This window comes from Myripristis murdjan, chromosome 3, assembly GCF_902150065.1.
Source record: "Myripristis murdjan chromosome 3, fMyrMur1.1, whole genome shotgun sequence".
NCBI lineage: Eukaryota > Metazoa > Chordata > Actinopteri > Holocentriformes > Holocentridae > Myripristis > Myripristis murdjan.
In genome coordinates, this window is record NC_043982.1 from 44,727,520 (window position 1) to 44,745,351 (window position 17,832).

A 17,832-nucleotide genomic window follows, 5' to 3' on the forward strand; every position below is an offset into this window, starting at 1 on the left:
GATACTGTCTCGGGTCATCACTGTCAGACATCAGAGATATTAGAGTAGAATCATCTGAGTATTTCAGAAGAAACTGGTTTGACTCACAGGCTTTACAGTCTGTCGTGAAAAGAGTAAACAATACAGGCAAGCTAATGCCCCCCTGGGGTGCACCGACTCTGGTCCTGATGGGAGAGGAGAGTGTCTTGTTTATCTTTACATACTGAGTTCTGTCAGTGAGAAATGTGTGATAAAACCGGATAACAAAAAGATTTATGTGTAACTGAATCATTTTAGTGAGAAGTAAGTCTGGTCTTATTGTGTTGAAAGCGGATGAAAAATCTATGAAGAGACCTCTAGCAGCGTTGTGTGCACGCTCAGAGGGAATCAAGCCACACTGCTGTCTTGTACCTTTACACTGTCTGTCTCCGCCTCTGTCTCTCGCCTGTCTCCGCAGACGTGCAGGTGCTGCGGGACGTCCGCAGGGTGGTCGGCGACGAGGCCTACTGTCCTCAGCGCCCGAAGGAGCTGTGCGGCCGCGTCTTCACCACCTGCTACATGGCCAGCGAAAACTCCTCGGAGGGCACCCGCGGCCGGGCCAAGGACCTGGCCGCCCAGATCGGCAGGTCAGACACCGACCAGCAAGAGGGGAAGTCGAGTAAATAACAACAAATGAAGCTGCGCACAAAATAAATACCTGCAGAGACCTCTGGAGGTGTCAAGGGGGAACAACAGTTAATTCTTATTTAATTAAATTTTACTGATTGATGACAAAATCTCACAGTAATTGTATGTAACAGACCTGAGCATAGACAATAACAAAAAAAAAAAAAAAAAAAAAGTCAAGATTTCTTTATTGTCATTGCACAGTTTGAACAGCAGTCCTTCTGTTGGTGCATTTTCACTGCCATTAAAAATAGAAAGGAGTTCAAACTAACTAGATAGATAGATAGATTGATTGATTGATTGATTGATTGATTGATTGATTTCGGTCAATTGAAGCAACAGAAAAAGAAAGAAAATATCAGCAACAATGCACAAGTAAGATAGATAGATAGATAGATAGATAGATAGATATGCTTTATTCCAGACTCAAGGTCCATACAAAAAAATTAAAAATAAAATATAATAAAATTAAAAAAACACACAGAATAATAATAATAATAAAAAATAGCAAATAGTAAAAACTAAAAAAAAAAAAAAAATACTTAAACTAAACAGAGCTATTTAAGGTGCCAAATACATGAGTAAAATATATATAAAAAAAAATACATCTAAAAATAAATGTATTTTCTGTAACCTATAAAAACCAGCTATAAACAATATAATAAAAAGGTACAGGTAATTAGCAGCGACTTGGCCCAGCTGGAACATAATGTTTTATTTTTAATGCCGTGTTCCTCATTTTGATCCATCTGTCACCTCACAGCGCACATCTGAATATCAACATAGACCTGGCGGTGAAAGGCATGCTGGGAGTTTTCTCCATGGTTACGGGGAAGCTGCCTCAGTTTCGCGCCAGCGGCGGAAGCGTCAGAGAAAACCTGGCTCTGCAGAACGTGCAGGTGGGTGGGACCAGGCGGACATGAAAAGAGATTTAAGAGAAGAGAGACAACAGAGGAGTTTAATTTTTGATCGACAGCAACACATCCGGTAGAAAGCTAAGAAATCACAGACGCAGAAAAAGGTAAATGTAGCGAGGAGAAACGCCGAGCGGACGAAGCTCGGTCCACAGCGAGAGGGAATCTGAGGGAGAGGAGGAGGAGGAGGAGGAGGAAGAGGAGGAGGAGGAAGAGGAGCGACACACCGCTGGCCTTTTGTTTGTGAAACCAGATCCTGCTCATTGTGAAGATATCATGTTTGAAAAATGACAAATAGACAAAATATACTATAGAAAGTGTTGTCGATTAAAAGCTAATGTTATAATATAATCATTCTCACATTTTATTTATTTATTTATGTATCATAAAAATTTATAGTGAATTAAATTCTGGTCAAATTGAACTGTTCGTCATTTTGCTGAGAACCCCTGGAATCTCATCAAGGACTCGTGGAGGTCCAAGCTTTGATAGCCAGTGGGTTAGACATACAACACACACACACACACACACACACACACACACACACACACACACACATTCTCTCTCTCCCTCTGTTCTTCCAAAACTTTATGTAGTTTTCATCTTTTCTTCTTCTGTTAGCGAGTTAGAAACCGCCGATTCTGTGACAGATCACATCACATCAGTGTTTGAACAGTGTGTGTGTGTGTGTGTGTGTGTGTGTGTGTGTTTCCAGGCTCGTATCAGGATGGTGCTGGCCTACCTGTTCGCCCAGCTGAGTCTGTGGGCTCGGGGAAAGCCGGGCGGTCTGCTGGTGCTGGGATCGGCCAATGTCGACGAGAGGTACTGCAGGACAACAAGACTACAGGAGATTAGATTAGATTAGATTAGATTAAACTCAGCACACTGCAGCCTTTTCTCAACACCGCTCCCTCCTCCTCGTCTCCCCTCTGTCCTGCTCAGTCTGACAGGTTATTTCACCAAGTACGACTGCTCCAGCGCCGACGTTAACCCCATAGGAGGAATCAGCAAGACGGACCTGAAGAGCTTCCTGCTGTACTGCGTGGACCAGTTCCAGCTCCCCGCTCTCACCGGGTAACCGGCTGTGGTGGTAACAGTTTATTCCAGTGTGTGTCGTGTTACGAGTGAAGCAAAAGACAGTTTGAAATCCCAGTCAAGCGGACCGAGTCGTCTCTGTAGGGAATCTGATTGGCATCGCATTTCAAACCACCTCCAGATGTTTTGTTGCACCCCTGAAGACCCTTTGTCACATCCAGCACCACCCGCATGCCTCGATTCTTTTCTGGCACTCACTTCGCTGTGCAGACTTTCTGAAATCAATCTGCATATAATCTGGATATGACAAAAACAGACTTGGTGCTGGCAGTCTGACACAGAGGTCCAGTGAGTCTTTGGCTGGTTGTTTACAGGTCAAATTAACCTTGAAGTGATGAAAACACAGACGCTGAAATTATCCATGTATCACCTGTAGATCATTTGCTTTAGTGTGTTGAGGGAAAACAGAGTTAACGTGTTCATTTAAACTGTCTCAGAACCGTCACGACATACATTTATAGGTTAATAGCAAATGCTAAAGCTAACACTTCTACCGATTAGGGCTGCACGATATGGCCAAAAGTGTTACCACAATAAAATGCATTTCATCAGTCGATATCAATAGTTATTTCGATATACATCAAATATGAAGGCTATTATGTCACTGTTAAAAACTACTTTTTGCTTCCGTGTTAAATCTGAACAATGCAGAATACTAATAATTAGCATTCTGATAATCTCTTTTAGCCACCAAAACACCATGTGCACTTCCTGTGTGCGGTGTGTGTCCTGACTCGGCGAGGTTGGATCAGCCTCACTCTGCAGACGCTGCCCCCTGCTGGCCGTGTCTCAGGCCTGCAGCTGATCCCCTCAGCAGATTCTCCTCTGACATGGGATTCAGGAACGAGGAGATCCTGCTGATCTGAGCCCAGAATCAGCAGATTGTTTTCTTCTGAATCGGCCCAAGTCACAGCAACGTCTCTTCAGAGTCCAGATGCTGAGGAGGAGATTGGGGTTCTGGACTCAAACCAGCAGGATTTCCTTCTGACTGGATCCCACAAGAGAGGAAAAAATAGTTTTCACTATTTTTTCATGTTAATTTGTGAGTTTATAATCTCCAAATTTTTTAATTTTTTTGTTCATAAATTTGTGAGGTTTTTTTTTTTTTATTCTAAATCTACAACTTTATTCTCAGTTTCTAGGAATATTACTCCCCCTCCCTGGCTCTGTATTTTTCCCCCCTACAGTAGCCCTAATACAGCATCATATAATACTTAGAGCACCTTTTAAATATTTTGGTAAATTGTATGTATTTTTTGTGGGACATTTGCTCCAGCAGTCTTTGCTAAATGAAACCACTTTCTTACAGGCCGTATCATCGGCATCTTGTCTCGGTTGATGAAATGATGTTTGACTGGAGTGGTTTTGGTTTCCTCTGCAGCATCGTGGCGGCTCCGCCCACGGCCGAGCTGGAGCCGCTGACCGACGGCCAGGTGTCGCAGACTGATGAGGTAGCACGGCCGCCATCATTCATCACACAAATAGAAATATTTCTCTTTCAAGTTAACCAGAATTACAAAATGCTGTAAATAAAATGAACAAAATCTGATTAAGAAACATAGAACGTGTGATCTTAAAAAAAAAAAAAAGCATGTTCAAGTGTGAAAGTCAAGTTTATAAGAACGAGTGGCAAAGTTGTTTAATCGCACTCCTTCAGACTTGGTGCTCCTGAGTCCTTGTTGTTATTCTAAGAATATTCTAGGTTCCAAAAAGTCATGTTTTTATTAAAATGAATTTGTTATGCACTATTTCATTTTTGCCTGCCCAGGAAAAATTCTTCTGGCTAATCAGCAGTTCTTATTCTCTCCTAGTTGAAGCCGTTTAGTCGGGCCGACATCACTGCAACAATCCAACATCTGCCTTGTCACTTTGAACCAAATCGCAGAGAAAATGAAACTTTAATGATCCCTGTGGGGAAAGATGGGCCATTGCATCAGATAATAATAATAATAATGATACTAGCATACAGCAAAGAAAAACAGAATATAAATAACAGAGAAAATGGGGTTTCATAAAAAACAAAAACAAATACACAGCCAGCACTTTAAAAACTGTCGTTTGTTTCCTCTGTAATGGAAGTAACCTGTGGTTATTCAGACAAAGAGGGAAGAGAAACTTTTCATACTTTTTTTCTGTTGGATTTTTGCATCTGTGAATATTCTGCTAATTGACAAAAGGGATTGTGCTGTTAAAGGCGTGAATACAAATTTAGACATAATTTCTCTCATATCCTGGTGAGGTAGCCGCTCTTTCTCCACCAGCCTCTCGTTTTGCTTCCATGTTTTTCCTCTGTTTCTGTTTTCCACTCACGTCCTTTCTTTCTCCCTCCCTGTCCTTGACCTCCCCATCCCCCCTGACCCCCTCCAGGCAGACATGGGCATGACTTACTCGGAGTTGTCGGTGATAGGACGTCTGAGGAAGATCTCCAAGTGTGGCCCGTACAGTATGTTCTGCAAGCTCATCCACATGTGGAAGGAGGCGTTCTCTCCCTCCGAGGTCAGTCCCCTCCCCGACAGACACCAACGGGCACAGGAGGGTGAAGGAATTCGACAGAAGTAAAACCGAATTTCCTGGCGGTTTCAGGCCACTTTAGCAATGTTGCCTCATAATCTGGATTTTATAACACAACATGAAATGCTATTCCGAGCTTCGTTAATATGATGCACTTCCTCTTAACAATATGTTGTAGCGGGACATAACAAGGAGGAGCGTTACAACTCGGTACTAGGGCTGTAGTCTGTTGGTCGACTGGTCGATTTGTTGGTCGATACGTTCTTGGTCGACCAAAATCTGATTGGTCGATTATTTGCCGTGTTAATTTTATCAGGAGTAAAGCACTAAGTGCTAATGGGGGTGTTTTCAGAACAGCCTGTTTCACAGGTAACAGTCTGTCTTCAGAACACCCCCCTTGTTTTCACAATTTTGGATTAGCCCAACCCACTGGAGACAGACAGGTAGGCCTGTATGTTCTGAATTGAAGAAAAAATTAGGTCTGGTTTTCCGACTATTTGCTTAATTAAGAACGTTTAATGAACATTTAGTCCTCTACCATGTCAAAGACGTCGTCAGTGTGGCAGTATTTTACCCATATAGATGGAAAAAAAGTCGAATGCAAACTTTGCAAACAACAGTTTGCGTATCACAGCTCAACAACCAACACGGCATATCACCTAAAAACGGTAAGCTAACATGCCTGCGTTAGGTTGCTCTGTCAGTTTTGAGTATAAACATCAGAATTGGCATATTTCAAAGTTTTAGTCTAATCGTTTTATAACTGCAGGCGCACACACCCACGACGACGGCAGCTTGACATAAACGGAAATCATAGGCTATGATATTGAGTAGGTGCACGTGATGCAACGCTGTCAGAGCCGACCGCCTCCAGTGTGTCATTCACAAACCTGCCAACATCTGAGTAGTAAAATCCAGGAGATTTTTGTGGTGGGGAGCAGCAAAAGATGTGCGGAGATATTAGTGCCTGCCGAGCCGGTTATGATTTACAACACTTCCCGATTTTTAATAATTAGTCAGTAAACTCGGCATTGTCTGACACAGGCTGGGACATGTGCACTTTTATTTACAGTTAAATATTTCGCCGTGTTACAGCTTCTGCCGCTGCGGCGGCTTCCGGTCTCAGCTAATAAAACCTTTGTAATTGTGCGTTTCTCATTATTATTAACAAACAAAGTTGGGGCTTGTAAATTACGGGAGATTCCCGGGAGAAAAAACAAAACGGGAGGGCGGCAGGAGATGAGAAACCTGGGAAAAACGGGAGTGTTGGCAGTTATGGCCAGATATTGTGACAAATACCCCCCACAATCTGACTTGTTTCCTTCACTGTAAAATCGGGAGATTAGCGGGAGAAATTACTGACCGGGAGCATTGCGGGAGATAGGGTTAAAAATCAGGAGTCTCCCGCGTGAATCGGGAGAGTCGGCAAATATGATCATTCAGTGCAAAAATAATTAGGTCAAAAGCGATTTAATATACTGCAAATACTTGTTGTTTATGTTTATTTATAATTCATTTAGGCGGAGAAGGCTAGCAGGCAGGCTACTGTCCAGTTAATTGATCTAAAAATAATAATTTCTTTTTTTTTTTTTTTTGTATTCCCGCTGCCCCCCGATTAGTCAACTTTTGGTCGAAATTTCAGGATTTTAGTCGACCAAGATTTTCTCTGGTTGACTACAGCCTTACTCAGTACACACTGTGTGATTTTGGGCTGTCCCAGATGACAGATAACCAACTTGTAAGAAATGTGTCATAAATTTAGGAGGATCATCTCACAATGTGACTGCTGCTACAACTTATGTCTACTAAACAGCCAATAGGAACACAGCATAAAATGATAACAGTGATCAACACGACACTGGCGCCAAACCCAATGATGGAGGTAAAACAAGCAAAATGTAAGGGTTGGGATTCCAACAAAGAAGAAAATGACCAGGTCCACATTCTCCTCCTCCTCCTCCTGTTTGGATTTTTGTCCAAACACATTAATAACACTTAATATTAATAATTAATATTAACACATTAATATCATTATTGCAAGACATTCTTGCTGAGCTTCATTGTTTACCAGTACAGATGGATGCAGAGTGATCACGTACACCGATGACGTTCTCTTGTATATTGACTTGTCGCAGCCCGTAAGATTCAGTCAATGTGATGATCGTACAGTTGACATGCATCAGACTTGGTGCCAGGGTGGGAATTATACCCACAATGGCCATGGCTGTCGTTGCCCCTCGCTCTGGCCGTAGTGCCCTGAAAATAATTGTACCCCTCACGGCCAATTTTGCCGGTGTGCCCCAAGCAGTCAATCTCTCAAGGTTATCATGGATGCAAGAAAATCCAGAGGGGAAAAAAAGCGAATCCCGACGAAAAAATGAATTGAATTTCTGCTCATGTTGGTGGCTTTGAAGCAACGCAATGTTTTGCATGCGCGCGCAACCATTACAAACCAACGTTACAAGTCTGTGAAACGAGTTCACGTTAGTTCGCATCTGAGGGGACCGCGAGAGGCCACGTAGGCCCCACCACCAGGTAAAGGCCAATTTATGGTTCTGCAGACACTAGACACAACACGCACACAGTTGCTCCGCAGATGATGTGTGCCTCTTCATGCTTCTGCGTCTGGTACGCTAAGCAATTACTAGTTCCTCATTAGGTCACGGACATAATATTTCTTTTTATCCTACAATAACTTAAATTTAAGACATTTAATGGTACCAAGACACATGCCTAAATTTATTGTATTAAAAATGTTGGCTAAACAAATTAAATGTATTGCTATGAGCTATTTAATATTAAAAACTGTGATTGTGTGATTTTGTTTAATTGTATGGAGTCATGATGTTTATTCATAGCATAGGTTACAAGTCCACGCATTTTACTCAGTGGTCTTGGTGCGTTGGCATGTGGCCTTCATGCCCTAAAAAAAGTTGCAACACCAAAGGCCAAATGGCCTTGCCCGTAAAATTGTGTAATTCCCACCCTGCTTGGTGCTGTACCAAAGTTTATCAGATCCGTGTTGCACAGTATGGCTTGCAATAAATCGTAACACATTGTATTTAAATCTTGTCGAATTTGCTGTGCAGTCATGACCCCTAGACGAAGAGCCCTGTTGATGTTGATGACCCCATGGCCTTTTAGTGCCATGAACCTTAGTGCCAAACCTTAACACAGAATGGTTGTTTTAGTTAATGTCCCTGAAAGTAAAAATACAATGATGTTATGACGTAAAAACACAAGAAAAATCACAGTTTTGTTCATTCCGTTGGTGTTTATTGTGAAAAAGTTTCTATTCTCCGGTTAAAAAGTCATTTTTAATTCATTCCAGTGTCACATGCATTTTTTATGTTGTTTTTGTTTAATGATTATTTGTTCCACTGCTTATAGGTGGCGCAGAAGGTGAAGCATTTCTTCAGGATGTACTCAGTGAACCGCCACAAGATGACCACGGTGACGCCGTCCTACCACGCCGAGAGCTACAGCCCCGATGACAACCGCTTTGACCTCCGACCTTTCCTCTACAACACCCGCTGGACCTGGCAGTTCAGATGCATCGACAATGAGGTAGTAATCAACGCAGAGGGCGTTAACCTCCCTGCAAAAAAAAAAACAAATCTCCATCTTAACAAGTCAGTTCAGTCTCATCTTCAGTGCTTTTCTTCCAACAAGGTAAAAAAAAATCTGCCAGTGGGATGAGATAATCCCACTTGCAGGGACCTTAGAAACAATACAATATCCAGTAGACTTAACATGAACCACAGACATAAATCGGGATGTTCAAGTTATTTTATATTTTAGTCATTTGATATTTTTCTGGAGTTTGCTTCATTCGATGTAATATGACCAAATTTCCCTTCATTTATGCTGATATATTTTGTGGACTCCTTTAGTTGTTGTTGGTTTTGGTTATGTAACAGAGAGAGCAAATTTAATGATCTCCAAATGATCGGTGACAACAAAGCAGTTTTTGTTTTAAGGTCTGAAGTTCCTGTTGTTCAGTGGGAATCACTCCAGTCCTCAGTGCACAGCAGAAACAGTGCTGACTTCTTCATTATAATAGATAATAATCTGTTTTCAGCTTCATGATGGACATTTGAGTCTCTTTTTTTTTTCCCCAAAGGTGTCTCAGGTGGAAGGAAACGCCCAGCATCAATAAGATCCTGACGTCTCTGAAAATCCTAAAACTAAAATGAGATGACATTCTGTTATGGACCATCTTCTCTGCAGCCATCGGGCATCAAGCAGAGGGAACATCCCCTTTCCAGACTGTTCACCTACGAGCTGCTTGTTTCGTCTGACGGCAGCAACCAAAGAGAATCACAGAGGTCCAACTCCTGATGGCTTACATCAGCTTTTATTATCAAATACAGATATTATTCATTTTATTATGTGAATGGGAAAATAATTGATAAATGAAGGTGTGTTATGTTTGGTGTTAAATCATAAGTAATGTAACGCTACAAGAGAATACCTGAATCACCTGATTGCCTGACAATACCTGAGTCTTGAATGGAGTTTAACAAATACATGACATTACCAAACTCAGAAGCAATAAAGAATAAGTGGAGTGTGCATACCCGACCCAAGCCCATAGGGACCTGGTGGGACCCGACAGATCAGGCCGGGTTCAGACAAAAATTTCGAAATTATGTTGGGGTTCAGGTCGAATGTAACCTAGCGATGGAGGACAACACCTGTCGGGTTTGGTTACTGTGCTCCCGTACAAGCCAGAAGAGCCAGAAGAGCCATTTTCTGCTGCTACCAAACACTTTCTGTCCAGAGGGAAACCTTGTCCATTTATTTCTGCCTCAAACTGATTCTGAGCATTAAATAACAGTTTGGCCTCAGTCTTCTGCAGCACTACAGATCTTCTCTGGACTCTCTGTTGTCACAGGGCTTGTGCTGTAAAAGAAATCGAAACCCTGTTAGTTTCAAGAATGATTCACTCAGGTCTTCTGATTTTATGTAAAATAAAAATTAACTGTTGAACAAAAATTTGGCCAAGATGAATGCAGCTTTAATCTCCAGGTATCTTCCGTTTTTTGTCTTTGATCATTTGTATCTGCTTGATCTTCAACAGAAAGCATGTTTTCTGTAAAGCGACACTGGCATAATATAGTAATATTCAGAGAAAACTCTTAAAGTTGTAAATTTACAAGAGCAAAACTCGAATTCTCTGAGATTAAAGTCACAAATTTATGAGAAAAAAAACTCTGAATTGGCCCAAGTCACGGCAATGACTCTTTAAAGTCTGGATGCTGATGATAATATTGTGATTCAAAGTAGAGTTTGATGAGGTGACCAGCTGCAGGACTGAGACGCGGCCAGCAGGGGGCAGCACATGAGGTTTCCTGAGGGGTATTCCAGAAAGGAGGTTCAACAAACTGAGGCTATCCCTGAACTCTGAGTTGACTTACTCTGAGATGGGAAACTCTGAGTATCCGTTTCCAGAACAGCTGATCTGAGTTAGTTCAATCAACTCTGAGTATGTTCACCTCGAGTCACGCGCGTGCATAAACACTATAAAAAGTCATCATCAATGGAGCCCCGATACCACGAGTCACCTGGGGCAAATGAAAAAAAAAAAAAAAGATCCAGGTATTTTACCCCCCTGGAGTTGGAGGTCCTATTGCAGGCCTATGGAGAGTATGACCACATATTTTGCCGTAAATGTAACATCGCTGCAGCAGCAAAGGAGAGAGAGAAGCGGCATGGGAGAAAATTTGCTTCCCAAGTCAACGCGTAAGTTTGAATGTAGTATTCCATTGACTTAACATTTAAGTCAATGGAATACATGTACTTAAGATCATAGCATACAGTTATGAATATAGATAGGAATAAAATCTGATTTTCATTTAGGTGCAATCCAACAGGGGAAAAACGGACTTGGAAGCAGCTAAAAATGAAATATAAAAACATCATTCAAAAAGGAAGCCTAAGGCATATTTTGCTAGGCCTGATTTTTTTATTTATTTTTATTATTTTTTTTTTAATTGACTTAGGCTATAAAAAAAGGAAATATTAATTCAGTGGCTACTTCAAGTAGTAATTTAAACCCCTAACAAATTGTTGTTTTAGCATGTCCTCTCACGTAATAGCCATCTTAGATTAACACTTTATACAATGTTTACAAATTTTTATTTTATATGTATTGAAGTCATTTAGTGACGATGTGTATACGAACACTCAATAAAATACTAATTAAAAAAAAAAGATTAACATTTGAGTTCTGCTCAGCCAACAGAAAGAAGGCAGAGGCCCGAAAAACAGGTGGAAGGCCACCTCCACTCCTCTAACAGAGGCTGAGGAGCTGACCCTCAGCCAAACCTGTGACCGACCGGTGGCTGAAGGCATCCCCGGGGGAAGCTCATCTGAGCCTGTGACCCCCCCAGGACCCAAGTGTCTACATCAGATGCATACACTTGTGTCTATATGTGTGTGTGTGTGTGTGTGTGTGTGTGTGTGTGTGTGTATATATATATATATATATATCACTAGCGGTGCCAGGATTTTGTGAATGGGTGGGCCTACAGAAAAACGGGTGGGCCAATTAAAAAAAAAAAAAAAAAAAAAAGGAAAAAACAGCACCGCACTGCCACCTGCATCACAGCAGCCGTGTCTGCACCTGAGTGGCTATTGTGTCGCTGTCCTCACCTCAGCGCTGAACTGGACAAAGACGTTTAACTCAGCAGATTTAATTTCTCTCTCTTATTGACTGTACAAAACTAAACGGAAATATATCTTTGGAGGTTTTGTCTCTCTCTCTCCATTTATTTAACCAACCAAGCTACACTGTTCCAACATACTCAGATCGAACAGAAAGTGCAACATTATTTAAGCAATAAGCTCCGAGAAGCTGTGGGTTACAGTGATTTTACAACGGCTGAGGGGCGTTCTTATCTAAGGCACGATGCGCAGCGGAGTTTTAAAATCACTGTAACTCACGGCTTCAAGGGGCTTATTGCTTTTATGAGGGAGGCCACCGGACACAGTGGGTTACCCGGCTGCTCATATAGGCTATGAATCCCCGCAGGCTTTCTATGTTTTTTTCGGCAGCATCTTTGTGATTTTTTTTTTTTTTTTTTGTGCATTCATTGAAAGACGGGCTGACATATTTTAGGCCATTTTCGTTGTGGCGAATGCTGAAGGAGTCGGGCTTTAATTAGCGGTTGCCCTCGTTCGCCCTGCATCCCAAATGAAGCTGCACGTCAAACCAGACTTTACAGACAAGCCCCCAAGGTGTGTCTGAACTTGGTGCCTGAAAGTGCTGAAAGTGGACGGCTGAGCTCACCGGTAAACCAGCACTCGCATTCGTAACATTTAAAGCAAGTGGTGGAATGGCCGCAGGAGTTTCCTCCTGCTCAACACGGAGTCGTGAAAAAGCCAAGTAAGCCGCTCTGTTTCGCCATAATAAACTTCGTCTCCATCTCTCTTTTTTCTCTTTACCTGTACACATTTCTTTCTTCCTGAGTCTGGGTGGGAACGTTTGCGCGCAAACTAACTCATTCATTTGATTGGGCCACATGCTGATGACGCAGCCTGGGGGCGGGCACTCACGTATGATAGAAAGCTGCTGATTGCCTGAGAAGCTAGCGTCACATGAGCTCTGCAAAGGCTGGAAAAAGGATGAAGCTGGCATTGTTAAATGCCAGCTTAAAAGGCTTAGGGCTCTAGTTTCGCAGACCAGGCGAGGCGGGGGCGTAGCGCAGATGCGCTTCGCCAACTGGGTGTGGCCAGGCGGATTTTCCAAGTTTGGCACGCCATGCTCGGTGGCGCAAGTACTCCGCCGTCCCTCCTACCGGCGCAAGGGAGGAGAGAAGGCGTGGATTGGGTTTGACACAGCCGATTCACATTTAACCAATCAAATGAGCCCCTGTCCTCGCCTTTAAAATGCGCTGCGCAAAGGCGGAACGAAATTTTGACAGATTGCCATGGAAAAGGAAGGTACCGTTAGACGGCCCAACTTCTCCCAGGAGGAAACTGATGTGTTGGTCCGGGAGGTGCAAGCTCGCAGTGGCCGAATCTACGGAACTGCGAGCAGAGCTCCCTGGGCCGATGATGTAAAGGCAGCCTGGGAGGAGGTAGCCGTGATTGTAAATGCATGTTGCCCGGACACACTGAGAACCGTAGCCCAGTGCAAAAAACGGTTCAATGATGTAAGAAGAAGGGCAAAACAAAAGCTCGCGGACCATCGGAGGCAGACTGTGGCAACAGGGGGCGGCCCCTTCGAGAGCGTAGCCCTAAGCTCAGCGGAGGATGTGGCATCCTCCACGCTCTCAACAATAAGTATTCAGGGTTTTGGTGGAATCGAGGTTGGGACAGGTAAAACAAACATATTTCCCGACCAAGAAAGGTATTTGGTGACATGTTTAAACCCGCTGCAACAAATGAGTCGTGTGCACAGATCACAAATTCCACGCACAAGGAGGATGAGCTAAGAACCACCTGCGCGTAAAGCTGTGCCAAGCTTCGTAGCCTGGCCCTAATATGTGCTTGCAAAATGAACTTGTCTTTCCCAATTGAATTGTGATAATTTTGGCATGTAAATCCCAAATCAAACATGTGAAAACGTTTGATTTTTATTATTTGCACAGGAAAACACGTAAACTCATAATTCTACAAGTAGAAATGCATTTATTAAAAAAAAAAAAAGTTTTTACAACGTAAAACTGACGTCATTTTGCCAGCTCCACCTGCCACACAGCAGCCGCAGCAGCAGGAGGAAGAGGAGGAGGAGGAGGAGGAGGAGGAGGAGGAGGAGGAGGACGACGACGACGACGAGGAGGGTGAGCCAGCCGCACCGGCCGCACAGCCGAGGGCACAGGGTGCTCACCAGCAGCCGCGCACCCAAACGAGACAGGACCGGGTACAGTCGGGGGACCAGCCCTTCCTGGACCTCCAGGCACAGGGTTTCCGGATGCTGGAGAGGGAGCTGGGTTCTCTAACCTCCCGGGTGCAGGGGTTAGAGGCCCAGCTCCAAAGTGTGGATGACCAGCTCCGGCGCATGGGTGACCGGCTGCTCCCGCTGGCATCTATTGACGTGCACCTGCGTCGGCTGGCGGATGCAGCCGAGCGCCTGCTGCCCCGGGGTACGGCCTCGGGCCCAACACGGCCCCTGCGATCCAGCCCACGCATCCGTGGAGGAACACGGAGGAGGGGAAGAAGAGGCAGAGAGAGGGCAGAGAGGGGTGGACATGTATAAATGGATGCGTAGTGTCTTCTAATGTCTAAAAATAAACAAATCACACTTAACAGTCTATTGTCCATTCCAAGTTTCGATGTTTTGTACGGTTTATTTTATAAAGGCAAGCAAACAGAACGAAGAAATCATGCTCTGTCTCTCTCCCTTTGGTTAAAAAAAAAAAAAAAAAAAAAAACGCCCAGGGTGCATAGACTACTGGTCCTATACGTGCCCATACCTATATAGCCTTCCTGCCCAGTGTTAACAAACCCATGATCCTATATGATGTGCAGGGAAAAACTCACATTTAAGGACAGAGCTGTGCAGCCAGGCGGTCTCTCCTGTCCCGTGCGCCTTGATGCTCTTCCTGCTGATTCGGCACATGCAGTTCGGCCTCTCTCTGTCGTAAGTCCTGTAATGTCTCCTCCGTGAGGTCAAAGTGGCATCCATGGCGTGAGGCTATGTTGTGTAGAACGCAACATGCCACAAAGAATGCACTGACTTTCTGGGGGCTGTATGTTAATGAACCACCTGAACGGTCCACACATCTGAAACGCATTTTGATTTGTCCAAAAGTGCGTTCAATGAGTGAAAACACTGTTAAAAACGCATTGCCTTCTTGTTGTGGGTGTAATGTATGGCGTAATCAGCCACGTTTTCAGTGGATAGCCGTTGTCATCTAACAGCCACCCATCCAGAGGGGGGTCCCCCTGAAAGACTGTAGGGATAACAGAATTCGCCAGGATGAACGAGTCATGAGCGGACCCAGGAAAATTAGCATACACATGTGTCACCAGGCAATTGGAGTCACAAATCACCTGGATATTAATGGAGTGTTCTCCCCTACGGTTCACATAAGTGATGGCTTGGGTATCTGGGGCGCGCAACTGTACATGTGTACAGTCGATTGCTCCCAGTACCCCAGGGAATCCACTTTTCAACAAGAAACCTCGCTTCGTTTCCAGCTGGCTCTCAGGTGTGGATGGAAATATTATGTGCTCATTTGCATGTCGGACTAGACTAGACGTCACTGCATGTATAGCCGAACTGACAGCTCTCTGACTGATCCCCGCCACAAGGGCCACGGTGTGCTGGAAAGACCCGGTGGCGAAGAAGGTCAGAGCCGCTGTCACCTTTACAGCAACAGGAAGAGCACAGGTGCCACGGGGCTGCGCATCAGAGGCCACAATACGCACCACCACATGGACCACCTCGCGGGAAAGATGTAATTTGTTCCTGTGTAATGAAAAAGAGTACGAAATGAAGTGGCAATTAAATTGGACATGGCGGTATTCCAGTCATTATTCGTTTGGCCCACCTGCATTCCAGCTCTGTCATGCCCAAATAGGATGTCCTCTGACGGTACACCCTCTCTGCGTAAGTCCTCCTCCTCCTCCTCCTCCTCCTCGCAATAATGTACTCCATCTTTGTAGATCACATTTTAACATTTGTATGGGCAATCACATGAAGCACATGAACCCTTAAGACACCAAACATAACTTACAATTTGTTGAGTGTTTCTCTCGTGCGCAACCGCGCTCTTTCTCTCTCTTTTTTTCTTTATTTGTCTGTGTTTCTTTTCGTTAGACTTTTCTAAGATGACATATTCTGTATATATACTCTTCCTAATGATGCTGTGGCTGTTTGTGGTTGGCTGAGAGGAATGTGAAGTCATCAGTTTGCAGGTGTCTTAATCACGTCTAGTTGGCTTTCCGTTACGCACGCCAATCTCCTTTGATCTGACATCAGTTGTGACGGGACAGTCGATATAGAGATACATTTGTGTGCTGATTGAGATTATAGCATTGAATAGCGGTTTTTGTGGGTATTTATTGCGTTGTTAATTTGCCTGACAATCTGTGAGGTTTTGGTGATGTGCGCCAGCCAGCCAAACTTCCACTGCGCCGGCTCCGCTCCGCCTTGCGCGGAAAGTAGACGTGGTTTCAGATGGCGAGCTTTTGGCGCACCTCGGCGAAGCCTTTTGGCACGAAACTGTCACTGCGCCAAGTTGAATCTGTTGACACCTCCCCCCGCTGCGCCGTCACTCCCATCTCCGCGCAAGTCCGTCTGCGAAACTTGGACACTGTCCGCCTCTCCCGCTTCGCCGGTCGAAACTAGCTCTGCGCGGGGTTTGCCTCACTGCGCCACCCCGCGCTGCGCCGGGAAACTAGAGCCCTTAAAATCAACGGTTATACTTTTAATAATAATAATAGAATAAAGTTATACTTTTAACTGAGTATAACTCCATGGTCAAAGCGGCCCGGGCCACTTATTTTGCTGACCTCATCTCCTCCAACAAGCGAAATCCCAAGGTAGTTTTTGATATTATAAATGATCTTGTGGCTTCTCAGCCCTCTGTTGTACCTGTCTCTTCAGTTGAAGATTGTAACAAATTTCTATCATTTTTTGTTGACAGAGTGGCCTCTGTAAGGGCAAATATAACCCCCTCTTCAGCCTCTCCCCCAGCCTGTCCCAAACGTCAGCCAATACTGGACTGCTTTTCACCAATCTCCCTACATGACTTAACTGAGCTAGTCAGCAGCACAAAATCCTCCTCCTGCCTGTTAGATATCTTACCCACATCACTACTGAAAAAAGTTACTGGTTCCATTGGCTCGTCTCTGCTTCACATTATCAACACTTCACTTGTGTCCGGCTGCTTTCCCCACAGGCGGTCGTTCAACCACTTCTCAAAAAGCCCAACCTCGACTCTTCACTGCCCAGCAACTTTAGGCCCATTTCTAAATTACCCTTTTTATCTAAGGTCCTAGAAAAGGTGGTTGCAAATCAGCTAGTCACTGTATTAAATAGACACAATATCCTTGACATATTTCAATCAGGTTACCGTCAGATGCACTCCACTGAGACAGCACTTCTTAGAGTGTCAAATGACATCATGATGGCCTCCGACAGTGGCAAATCCACCATTTTAGTTCTGCTTGACCTCAGCGCCGCTTTTGATACCGTGGATCACCAGATCCTGCTTGATAGGCTCAGTGACCACATAGGTATTTCCGGCAGTGCCCTTAATTGGTTTGCCTCCTACCTCACTGGTAGAAATTTTTCTGTTGCTGCTGGCCCTTACACCTCTGAGTCAGTCCCCTTGTCATGTGGTGTGCCTCAGGGGTCAGTATTAGGACCGATTCTGTTTGCATTGTACATGCTGCCTCTCGGCAACATTATCAGTGGGTTTAAAGGTATCTCTTATCATATGTATGCCGATGATATTCAATTGTATTTCTCCTTTGATCCTGACAGTACCGACGATCTGAACGTACTACATGACTGTTTGTTTGAAATCAATGTCTGGATGACTAACAACTTTCTTCAGCTTAATGCGGCTAAGACTGAGGTCCTGATTGTCGCCCCTGAAGGCAGTGCTCATAGAGTGTCTAGTCGTATTGGATCACTGAATTCTAATGTTCGCTCTAGTCTGAGAAATCTGGGAGTTATTTTTGACCAAGCCATGCACCTTGATAAACA

General features: G+C 44.0%; 1 protein-coding gene across 1 annotated transcript in view; it reads left to right on the forward strand.

Annotated features, from left to right (window-relative positions):
- The window catches only part of nadsyn1 (NAD synthetase 1), a 31,739-nt gene extending 21,562 nt beyond the window's left edge, over window positions 1–10,177 (forward strand). Inside the window, exons 14-21 of the mRNA XM_030076490.1 lie at window positions 437–605; window positions 1,409–1,544; window positions 2,275–2,381; window positions 2,502–2,633; window positions 4,036–4,105; window positions 5,022–5,150; window positions 8,556–8,732; window positions 9,289–10,177. Of these exons, the coding sequence (XP_029932350.1) occupies window positions 437–605; window positions 1,409–1,544; window positions 2,275–2,381; window positions 2,502–2,633; window positions 4,036–4,105; window positions 5,022–5,150; window positions 8,556–8,732; window positions 9,289–9,324 (956 nt within the window). The 3' untranslated portion in view covers window positions 9,325–10,177. The remainder of the gene's footprint in view (window positions 1–436; window positions 606–1,408; window positions 1,545–2,274; window positions 2,382–2,501; window positions 2,634–4,035; window positions 4,106–5,021; window positions 5,151–8,555; window positions 8,733–9,288) is intronic.
- The last annotated feature ends 7,655 nt before the right edge of the window (window positions 10,178–17,832 follow it).